The sequence below is a fragment of the Callospermophilus lateralis genome, chromosome 16, assembly GCF_048772815.1.
Source record: "Callospermophilus lateralis isolate mCalLat2 chromosome 16, mCalLat2.hap1, whole genome shotgun sequence".
NCBI lineage: Eukaryota > Metazoa > Chordata > Mammalia > Rodentia > Sciuridae > Callospermophilus > Callospermophilus lateralis.
The window spans coordinates 54,601,135-54,613,451 of record NC_135320.1 but is presented as its reverse complement, the minus strand read 5'-3'; the positions used below and the strand labels follow the sequence as shown (position 1 = coordinate 54,613,451).

Below are 12,317 nucleotides of genomic sequence, written 5' to 3'. Positions count from 1 at the left end.
AGGAACTGACATTCCATGTCACTTTTAGTAAAATATAGATATAGATAAACTTTAAGGAAATTTATTTAAGGAAGTACACATGACTATCTTCAACACTTTTAAGTACCTCTGAAAAATATGCACATGAGATAGTAAATTGCATTAAACATGCAAATGGCACAAAATAAACAAGCATACAACTGTTAACAGCTATCTAGAACTGCTTTTGCAATTGTCATGAGTAGCTGAAATTAAAATTATCAAGAAAAAGAACGGGTTTAGTAGAGTTACTAGACTTACAGTGATGTGAGGCTCAAGTGAAATAATGTTACGTAAAAAGTGACTTTGAAAGTATAATTGCAAAATCATCAGCCATTTTGTTTTTAGTTTCAGAATGCAATGAAGACATATTGATAGATATGTGCACAGTCACAGATGTAAATCAAAGATAATATTGAGGAAAACTAAGTTAAATACTACTACCATCATATCATATAATGGAATACTATGTAAACCTCAAAGAATGAGACTGCCCTGCATCTCCTCCAAGGTGTTCTGTTAAGTGGGGAAAAAACAAAAAAGCAAGATGCAAAACAGTGTATATAATATGCTATCATTTGTATAAAACGACAAAACTCATGCACATCATTCACATATGCATAAAACATCTCTGAAAAGAAAACCTAAGGACCCAGTGGTGGTGGTTAATGTTGGGGAGGGGAACTGGTGGCCTCCGGGTATAGGAGAGATTTAACTTTTCACTGATCACCTTCATTGTATCTGGAATTTTGTACCATATACCTGTGTTACCAACTCAGAATGAAATTAAAACAGGAAAGTTTATTGATGGTAGATTCTGTTAGAGGAGATCAAATCTGGTAGAGGAGCTTAATATAAATAAGAAATACAGATTTCCCAAAAGAAACAGTTGGAAGTCTCTGAGACTGATTAAAGTGTATTTTTTAATTAAATTGATTGATTCTACTTTACCAAGTTTAGAAAATTGTTTTTTTAAAAATCTCTTTCTTCTTTGAGCTTAATTTGGAATAATTATCTTATATAATCTTTTCTTTTTCTTTCAAAGAAAGAACATAACTGACCAATAACTTTTCTCCAGGTTCTTGTGTATGGCTTTTATTAGTTTGCTTTTATTACAATATTTAATAATGTATATTGTTTTTTATTCCAAAATTTCTCACTAGAAATAGCTTTAAAAATTATGTATCTAATCTCTGTCTTCACAAAGTATTACATAAAAAATTAGAGAAAACTTATTTGTAGCTTCTACAAATAAGTGTTGTCTAACTTGCGTGAAAAAAAATCAAAAACTGTTCTCAAAAACTGGAGTTCAAAACCTAAATCATGTGGTTAAGAGAAATGAGAAATTAGTGCCTTCAAACTGTGATATTTTATACACAAACCAAATTGTCTCAGGTTAGAATCAATGCTGCCTGTAAATTATTTCTACAGTGTCAAATCTCAGTGATAAAACAAGCTGAATTGTTTGTAGGTGTACTGAAAAAAAAAAACGCTGCTTTTATCAGTTTTTCTTAGGTGGCTAAATTTATTTTAAAAAAAAAAAAAAGAAAGAAAGAAAAGAAAGCTGTTTTCAGTGTTATTGGAAAGGACAAGTCCTCCCCCTCCCCCAGCAGCCACCCCTCCTGTGCCACTCTCTCTCCTCTATCGTGTTAAGTGATGCTAAGGAACACACTCCTGTCATTGGGTTGATGATGCGATGCATTTTTACCAAGCTAACCTTGCAACCCTTAGTCCTAAATTAGAATAATTAAAATTCGGCAGCAACGTCAGCAGCCCTGTTGTTATTCCTACTGAACCAACTCCAATAGATGGCAGTGATTAAGGCACTCATTTTACTGGAGTCTCACAGTGTGAAATCACTAGGGCGAGTGTAGGGGCTCCAGAGATGCTCAAGTGCAGGGCAGGTCCTCATGTGGTGGACTTGCCTGTCCTCTGGACATCTAGATCTAGGTGGATGGAGGTGAGATGTGTTTTCCCATGCCCATGTGCACATGTTCTGATCTTCTCCACCTTTGAGGAAAGCTCCAGAGAGGCCAGGACTCATCTGAAACAACAGAGAAGAACCAAAAGTTATTTTCTGGCCCATCCAATCCCTGGATTTTATGCCCCTGTAAAGGTCATGCCATTTGGTGAACATGTGATGTTACAGGATGGCTTGATGAATCATATTTTTAATAGAGAGGGGCTGCCAGCACTTTTACAAGTAATGCTCTGTCTCTAGGTAATGTCTGAGTCAACAAAAAGTTTTAAGTGTCCCTTTTCAGCTGGCTTTGTCTTTTCTGTTTTATTTAAAGGTATGACATTCGCATTTGCAGGAATATATTTATTGGTGAATTTTGCTCCAAATATAACTCAGGCTGTCTCAGCAAGAACAATACAGTATTACTTTGTTGGCTGGCAGTTCCTGGTCTATGTGGTAAGAATTCTAAAATTCCACTATTCCTGAAGTGATACTATCTAGACCACTGATGTCTGCAGATGTTGGAGAGCTAGTATGACTTTTTCTTCTCAGCATTAGAAACATATTGAAATTAAAATCTTTTTGAGCAGTACCAAAGTATTTGAAATACTAAATCAGCAGTAGAAGCATCTTCCAAGAAGTCCTCATTTATTACTGCAACAGGTTGTTTGAGATGAGCAGGTATGATCCCAAGAGACATGTAAAGAAAACATGAAAAGAGCTGATACAGGCATTTGAAGCTATTAATTGGGGTGCTTTATTTGATACAGTGATTGTTATAAGGTGATTGTAAAGAGAGTACATGATTGAAATGGTTAATATGTAGCTAGTTACAGACTAAGATTGGAGAATAAAAATAGAATAGGCAGGTAGTAAGAAGAAAACTGAGATAGTCTTGCTGAGCATTTAACCATGATTTGGATTGGTAAAATAATTGTGAATTCAATAAACAGAATCAAAGCATAAAGGCAAGGTATGGTCTTAGGATTAGAAATGACCTCAAAAAGCTGTGTGGTATACTCCTCTGCTTTTAAAATGAGTAAAAAGTGTGATCCTAGTTTATATGCTGACCTTGGCATTTGCAGGAATATGTTTACTAGTTTTGATCTAAGTGTAACTCAGGGTAATACAGCAGCAATTCCTAGTCTATGAATTCTATGTATCTTACTACTATCTCTGACATATAATTTGGACCCCTGGGACAAATATTCTTAGGTCTTTCCTATAAAGACCTATCTATAGGAAAGACCTCTTTACCCCTTTCACTTTTACTTTCTCTTACTCTATAAGGATACTTAACTTTCTCTATTTTCAAAAAAAAATTCCTCATACACTACACACCCTTTACAATATTTCCTATTTGCCTTCTTCCCTTCACCACCAAAAGATACTTTCAGATAGTCTGTCTACTCTTGCCAACCCTGTCCACTCTCTCAGATCCCATTCACTCCTCTTCTTACAATCTAGTAGATCCCTCCCATATCTTGCCAAATGGAATTGCTTATTTTGCTCCTGACACTTCTTGAACTTTGTGCAGCATCTGCTGTCTGCCCATCATCTTCTAGAATCCCCTCTGTTAGGGTCTGTAAATGTTAGGGTCTGCTGTCTGCCCATCATCTTCTAGAATCCCCTCTGTTAGGGTCAGGATGGCGCCTGGCATTTTGCCAGAGGGAGTGGTTTGTGAAGTAACTCCAGCGAACTATTAAGTGTGGAGATTCCTTATTGGTTGACTGCTGTATCTAGTTTATGTTAATTAAGATAAGCTGTGTGTAATGTATATATACCCCTCCTGTCCTACAATAAACGGCTGCCACTCCTGCTGTATATTGATACACAAGTTGCTCGTCACCCCCCGGTTATTTTGCTGCAGCTGGACTGCGGCACCCCTCCTTCCAAATCCAGACATATCTGTCCTTCCCAGGCCTCTCCTAAGCTCCAGCCCTATGTTCTCTTCTGTCCACTTATTACTCATCCCTGTTTGGATATTTGGTTTCTCAAATGTAAGTTATCTGAAATTGAACTGATGCCTTTCCCCAAAAAACTCTCTCACTCCAATATTTTGTGTGTCTGCTTCCAATATTGGAAGTCTGAGCTACACATAACTTCTCCCACATCTTTACTCCCTACTCTACCTCTCATCCTATTGGATGTTTTAAAGTTTCTTGAACTTGACCCTTCTTTTATATTTCCATTGCCTTTGCATCATTTCAGGCTTTCATCATCCCTTGCTCAGACATCCCTTGTCTGTCCCCTTGTTGCTCATCCTCAACACTGTGACTGGAAGTATTTTCCTACAAGAGAGATCTGCTCAGTTAGTGCACTGTAGCCACATAATGCAGTGCCACTGTGTCTGTGGTTCCCTCTGCCAGCAGACTCCTAGCTCCTTGGAACCCTGTCTCCATGCCCTTGCAACTCCCTCCAAACTTGCCCTCATGGGCACAGCTCAGATGGGGCATCTTCTGTTAAAGAGCATATTACCAAGATAGTTGCTCCATTTTCTGGACTCTCTGTATGACACATTATGTTTTAATCACCTATTTTCCTTTCTGTTCTATTCCAGTAGACCATGCACACCCTCAGGGAAGAATCATTATTGGTCAATAAATTAGCCAGCTGTCAGTCATAATGCTCTACCTATTGAAACACCTGTTCTTGATATGTTATGGCTCTGATTTTCATTCTCATGACTTTATTTTTTCCCTAGCTCTATCACCTCTTACCTCCTCGCGCAGCCCCTGTCCCCAACCCCAACCTTTAGGATTGGGCTTCCCAACTCAGATTAGCCTTCCTGAGGTCATTTGTACATCATGCCTTCCCCCACCCATTCATTTTCCTGCCTGTCCACCAAACTCAGTTCTTTATCAGATTTCATCGATCAGCTATACACACTAGAAGTTTTAATCCCTGTGATTTACTTCTTTCTGTTCTTTAAACTTTGTTGAATGTTTTATGACAGTCCAGACTTGAAGTCCTACCAACACATTACTACTTTCTGCCTACAGGCAAAACAGTCTTTATCCAGTAAGAAAAGAATGACATAACCTGTGATCAGAAAATTAATAGCCTGAGCTGAATCCTTTGGAGATTAAAGAATAAAGATCAAGTCTTATTTCTGAAATAAACTGCATTGCTTCACGATGATGTATCTTGTGTTAACACCAGAGAAAATATTTGAAAAGAACAAAGCCACTTTTTATTAAACCTTATATTTCCACAAAAATACTCTGAAATTAATTAAACTTTGTCATTTTCCAGAGTCAACTCTTAAATTCATTCATTTATTTATTCACTCATCCATTCAACTGACTAGACATCTTGGTTACAGAGAGGAATTCCTACAGCAGGAATTTTACAGTACCAGGATAGATCCACCCTTCAGTAAAGTTGTATAATTATAAGACAGTATATTTGAAAGAAAATGCCACACAGGAAAAAAAGGTAGCTAAATCTAGGTATTCATAAAATAAGTTTTAATATGGAACAGCACTGGATTTTGGATTAGACTTTAAGGATAATAGGTTCATGTAATAGTAATGTAGAATTTAATCCATTATATGGTTTTTTCTCTGAAGACTCTGGGGGTGATTAGTTATATACAGAGATCTTAAGAGGAAGTTTGATTTAAATCTGTTAAACATCTAAGTAATTAACATTTAATCATCAGGTATGACAGATTCTGTACTCTTTCTGCAAAATATGACTGCAAAGATCATAATTACACAATTGAGACTGCTCTTTGACAAATCATTCATCTGTTTATGTAATTATACTGCATATAAATACAGCACCAGAATTGCTTTTCAGGGCTGATCAACTAACTTACAAAATGAATAAAAATATTTGATATTTTTATAAGCTTTGCACTCCTCAAAACAGGGATTGTAAGTGGTATTACAGGCAGGGTCATACCATCCCTTTCCTTACGTGTTGCCTGACAGATGGGTGTCCCCCTTACCTTACGTGTTGTCTGACAGATGGGTGTCTGTTTTACCTTCCAGGTTTCCACTAAGTGGAAACCTCGCAGCCACAAGGCCCAGGAACTCTAATCAAGCATTCTTTTGCAAGAGGATTTGAGCAGCCTGTGTCAGCTAGCAGCAGAAGAATGAAGTGCCCTTTATTCACCCACTAACATAACCTCTCCCTACCTGTCTGCCTCAGATGGGTAGCTCCCCTCATTGATACTTGCCAAAAATAAAATATGAGTGTGGATTCAAGGCCAGACTGGCTTACAGCGATATGGCATAACAGGTCCCTCTGTGGAATCCATCATCTCTGTCAGCAGATTAAAAGCCAGAAGTCCTTGAGGAAAGAGATAGGTTTAATTTTGTTAGTCCTGTATGCCCTAAGTTTATTTGACCAAGGAGCCCTTTTCTGAAGGACCTTTTTGAATAATTCGTGTTAACATGTTCTGCAGAGTCCACGTGAGGAAATGTAGCCCTAAGCCCCAATTACTTCATGTTCTTTGGCAGGCTTCATCATGGCCATTTTGCCCACCCAGATTTTCCAACAGACTATTCAAATAGAAACCTCTGTCGTGAACATAAAAATCCTTCACAAAATAATCTGCATGGTGCTCATTTTAGCTCCTCCAGACAAAAAATTAAATCAGCAGAAGCAAAGGCCAAACCTGTCATTTGGGGTAATCCTATTCCTCAAAGCTGATTATTAAGTCAACCTTTCTGGCAAAGCTCCTTCACAACCCACTGTCAGGTGTTTAAAACCTGAAGGGCGAAAGCTGCATGTTTTTATAAGACATGCGATTGTCTCTTGCCTGATGTTTCTTTGCTTTATTTTCTGGATGCAAATAGTACTTGTGTGTCTGCACCATTAGACATTTCTGCAGCTCAGTAGACCATGCTCATGGAGCAGCTGAGCACTGTGCATAGCTCCGACTACAGTCTTATGTTTTACCTGCCTAATGACCCTATACTTGGGGCACGATTATCCTCTACATCTCACAGATGGGGAAGCTGAGGCTTAGAGAGATCCAGTAACTTGCCCAAGGTCACATAAATATGAAATGGGAGAGCCAGAATTCAAAACCAAGTTGTCCTTCTCTTGGGGGGAGGTGGGGACACATTCAAACACACTTCTCTAAACACCTCTCTATGCAGAATTAATAAAACTGATTACCAAGGATCAAGTCTTTGTCCAAACTTGGCCTAGGAGAGAACTTTCAAGGCCCATTCTTTTTGAACAAAGATGCTGCATCAATGGGCTATGCTTCCAAGAAAAATCTTGGTAAGAGAAAAGGAGGTAAACTCATGCTTGGATTTTTGTTCTGGAAGTGGAGCATCCAACAAGGAAATTGTGTCTGCCTTTTTCACTTCACTCCTGAATAGCCAGAGCCCTTTAAGCCACTGAAAACAGGGTGACTGATGCCTCTAAATCTAAATAGACTAGAGAAACAATCCAGAAAACTCAAAATCGATGCAGAAAATTCCTCCCAAAGATTCCATTCCTTGCCGGGCATGGTAGCGCACACCTGTAATCCCAGCAGCTCGGGAGGCTGAGGCAGGAGGATCACAAGTTCAAAGTCAGCCTGGCAAAAATGAGGTGCTAAGCAACTCAGTGAGACCCTATCTCTAAATAAAATACAAAATAGGGCTGGGGATGTGGCTCAGTGGTCAAGGGTCCCTGAGTTCAATCCCTAGTACCTAGGAGAAAAAAAAAATCATTCCTCTGGAAAGATTTCAGGTAACAGAACCTGAATTTGTTTTCTATTATTCTATGACAAATTGTCACAAACTTAGTGGCTTAAAATAACACAAATTTATGACTGTAATTTTCTAGGTCAGAAGTCTTACTCAGATCTTGCTAGGCTAAGTAGCTATGTTCCCTGCCAGAGCCTCCAAGGGAGAATCTGACTCCTCGCCTTTCCCAGCTCTTAGAGTCACCAGTGTTCCTTGGCTCCCATCTTTCCTATGTGGCAGCTGTCTGCTGCAGCTGGGAAGCTTCTCTTCTTTTACAGACTTGTGTGATCATGTTGGACCTTAAATCATCCAGGATCATCTCCCCACCTCGAGTTCCATAACCTTAACCACATCTGCCAAGCCCCTTTCCATGTAATATCATGTAGCCAAAATAATAATAATAATAATAATAATAATAATAATATCATGTGGCCACAGGTTTTGGAGATTAGGACATGGACTTCTTTGGGGAGCCGTTATGCTGCCTACTGGGGCAGCATCCACTTAACCCCTGACCCTCAATATCCTCACCTGTAAAGTGGGGATAACTATAGTTTCTACCTCCTAAAGAGGTTGTCAGGATGCCATGAATTAGTACAAGTAGAGAAAAGTGTGCAGCAGACAGTGGGCACACAGTAGGACCTGTTGTTATTTCTAACCTCAGAGATAGCAGTCAGCAGTGCAGCCTCTTCTTGGAGCACAGCAACCTGTGACATTCCAGCTTCTTTAATATTGATATTTTAGAGGAAAAAAGTTATATAAAAAGAATAAACATTAATTCATACTTCTTGAATATTTTATTCCTGGGACCTGTGATCCCTTGGCACAAGGTGGAACCCAAGTCAACTATAGTCATTCTGTGAATAACGAGAACTCATGTTTTGTTTCTGAAGTCGTAGAGATGAAATTTGCAAAACAAAAAACAAAAAAAAGGTCATACATGATCTTTAGAGCTTGGGACCATTACCCCCATTACCCACCCACCCCACAAAATTAATAGCTGGAGTTGCAACTAGATGTAGCTCCCATGCTCCATGCTTTATTTAGTGCAAGAAGAACTTTCTGGCCTCCAGCAACGAATACAGCACTGCTGGGAACAATCTGTGATTGCATCCGTGGGAAATGGAAGCCTGTGCTTGGGGACACCAAGCCAAGAGGGGCCTGTTAACTGGTGGTGAGGTGCACAGCGATTGGGACACCCAGTGTTTTGATGGCTGCTTTAGGGAAGGCAAAGAGATGGCACTCTAATAGCTTTTGTAGCACCACTCAATTGAATTAAAGGCCTGGCAAATGAGTCCTACAAAAAAAAAAAAGAAATAGTGAAAATAATTGGCTTACGTTATCAGGGGAAGAAAAGTCCAAAGGATGATCTAATCTTCCATATTAGATGAGAAGCTTTTTAGAATGAGTAAGATATGGTCCTGTGGCTTCCCATGCCCACAGAGGATTAAAGGAAAACACAAATCAACAAGCAAAACTTTGAATTCAAACAATTAGATTTATTAGATTTAGATTTATTTAGATTTAGAGAGGGCTCTGCCAGTAAAATGCAGTCCTCTCCAGCGATTTTTAAGTAAAAATTCAATGATGTACTTGTCTGTTTTCAGAAATTTAAGACTTCACATTTGATTTCAGTCCAGAGATCCCATCTCTTATCAAAAAAATAATAATAGCCTGGCTTCTGGTTATCTTAAGGGCTACAAAAAAATGTTTTTAGTATTAAAACAAAAATAAAACAGAATTTCAGAATTACACTGGAGTTTTCTTAAGGGTAGGAAAATTTTAGAATTTCAGTTACTACTTATGGAACACTGTTTATCAGACAGTGCTCTCTTTATTTGGCAAGTTGTTTATAATAGATATAAGGTATAATTTATTTATTAATCTCATAAACATTTATTACGAGACTGTGTACTAGGCACTAGAGATAGAGTGGCAAACAGAACAGATAAGGTCCTTCTTTTCATTGAGCTGGCATTTTAGTGGGAGAGACAGACAAGAAACATAGAGTATATGAACAAGAAAAGCACCAGGCAATGACATATTGACTACAGCAACCTAAAACTGTGGGTGTGGCAGGAGGACTGGCTGGCTCTTTTAGATCAGAGTAGTCAGGAAAGACCTCTCAGAAGAGGTGAAATTCTAGCTGAGAGCTAAGAAGAAGCCATCATGCAAAGATCAAGGAAAAGAGTGTTTTTGGCAGAAAATAGTACAAAGGCCCAACGGCAGGAGAAATCTGAGGACTGCAGAGAACAAGGAAGGAAGGAAAGGAGGGAGGGATGAGCAAAACAGACAAAGAAAAATAAGGGAAAAAGAAAACAAGGGCCCTTCTGACTGGCCTTTGTGGACCATCCCAAAGCAAGTGGTACAAACTTGGGTTCAAAAAGTTGTTTGGGTCTTTGTGATCCAGTAAAGAGTTTGGATCTTATTCTACATGGGATAGAAAAAAAAAAAAAAAGAAGAAGTTTAAGCAAAGGAATGACTGGATCAATTTTTACTTTTACTTCCTGGATCATCCTGGATGAATTTCATTAGCATAATGCAAAGTGAAAAAGCAAGCAAGGGAGATAATCCCACATGGATAAAGTCCAAGCACATGTGAAAATAAACACGGTCTTTGGGAATATGTAAAAAATGTGGTAAACAAGAAAGAAAGCGAAGGGTAAATGCAAAGTGCAGTGCAGCGGTTCCTGGGGCGCCAGAGAGACTTCCAGAGTATCGGTAGGTTCTGTTTCTTAGGTTGGGCAGAAGCACGTGAATTCTTGACATATTGCTACATATACCCAAAGTGTATATCATACATATTCTCCTCTGCAAATTAAATATTTCATTATCCCAATTGTATGTGTAAATGAATCTTCTGGCTGCCAAATGGCTGGCTTGTTGAGAAGCAAGAGTAAGATCAGAGACAAGTTAGAAGATTATGACAGTAGTCCAGGGAGAACATGGCAGAAGGTAAAGGATGACAGAGGAAGGAGTTTTGGGCTTGTACAGCAGAAATTATGGTGAGGTCATTGAATATATGGGCAAAGGCCCTGGAGGAACAAGTTGGAAAGCAGGGAAATCAAGATTTAAGTATTGCCTGTGTCCATGTGGTGTATCTACTAAACACACCGTGGACACGCCTCGTAGTCTCAGCAAGGTGAGGCCTAGGGAGCTAGGTTTGGGTGTCACTGGTGGATTGGCCATGTGAAAGCTCTGGATCTGGATGGCTGAGCTCCCTATAGTGTTCTAGGTTTATTATTGTCCTTGGGAACTTCAGTCACCCTCAGTGCTCATGGAAACTGTTGGGAAATCAAAAAGAGAAAGAAAATTTAAAAAAAAAAATTTTTAAAAAAGGAAAGAAGTATGGCATTGTGAAGATTTTGCATAGAATAACTTACTCTTGTTTTTTTTTCATTTCTAGATTTTAGAAATATTAATTTTCTGCATTCTCCTATATTTCCTTAAAAGAAAAGGAATGACGCATATGGTGATTCTGCTTACTCTGGTGGCACTTTTAGGTAAGGGAATATATTGTGTTCTTATTCTAATTAATCCATGTTAAGTCATTAATGAAGTTTGAAGGAAATACTTGAGCATTCTATTTCTTTCTGACTGTTTCTATTTTTCAACTCTGACCTATAAGAGGAAGTTGAGTCTAAAGTATTCAGATTATACTTTGCATGCCCATTATACTCAATTGGGACATATTTAATTCTTGACAAAATACACTTACGGACTTTTACTCCTTGGTAATTTTATGCACTTTATAAAAATTTGCAAATTGTTTTGAAGCAAATAATTGAAAAAGATTTTTAAAATAGACTAATAAACTTAATTTAAACTTTAAGTTAACAAGATCTGTCCTGTTTACATATTTTTAAAAACTTTAAAATGTGGCTAAAATGAAGCATAAACATAAGCAGTATGATTTTGTTAAATACCATATTTCTTTTATTCATTGTTTGCCAACCCTTTTACTTCTTTTACCAGAGACTTCTTATAGGATTTGAAATCTGATACTTAGATGACCCACTATATTTTCATATATTGTCCCTCCTTTCTCCCTCTTCCCCCCACCCCACACACTCATATATACCAACACAAGGAGATATTGCTAAACATTTGGGAAATTCCCTTTTCAAAAATTTTTTTAAACATTTATTTTTTTAGTTGTATTTGGACACAATACCTTTATTTATTTTTATGTGGTGCTGAGGATTGAACCCAGGGCGCACACATACTAGGCGAGCGCTCTACCGCTGAGCCTCAACCCTAGCCCCCCTTTTCAAAATTTTATTTATAACCCTTTATTATCCTCTTCTTTACCAATAAGATGATCCATATGTTATGTATTGTTTTCTATGACTGTAGATTATACTTATACCATTGGACAAGCTATAGCCCCATGTAAATTAGGCACTGGGGTTTTCTTTTTTCTATCTCATCAACTAGTTTTTTTCCTTTCTATTGGAGGATTTGTGTTTAAGATAGTTACTTTTAGAAACGAATTCAAGTATGGTATTGATCAAGGGAACTTTATATTTATTTCTTTCCAAATTACCAGGTAGGGAAAACAAAAGCAAATAACAAAAATAAAATGTATATTGTATAGGAAAATATTGAAAATAAAGTAAATTTTAAATAGGACATAAAATTAGAAA

The 12,317-nt window shown here is 37.9% G+C and overlaps 1 protein-coding gene across 2 annotated transcripts in view; it reads left to right on the top strand.

Moving 5' to 3' along the window:
* The window catches only part of Nipal2 (NIPA like domain containing 2), a 77,398-nt gene that overhangs the window by 46,430 nt on the left and 18,651 nt on the right, over positions 1-12,317 (top strand). For both annotated transcript variants that reach the window (XM_076835812.2, XM_076835810.2), the window contains exons 5-6: positions 2,313-2,434; positions 11,078-11,174. In XM_076835812.2, the coding sequence (XP_076691927.1) occupies positions 2,313-2,434; positions 11,078-11,174 (219 nt within the window). The remainder of the gene's footprint in view (positions 1-2,312; positions 2,435-11,077; positions 11,175-12,317) is intronic.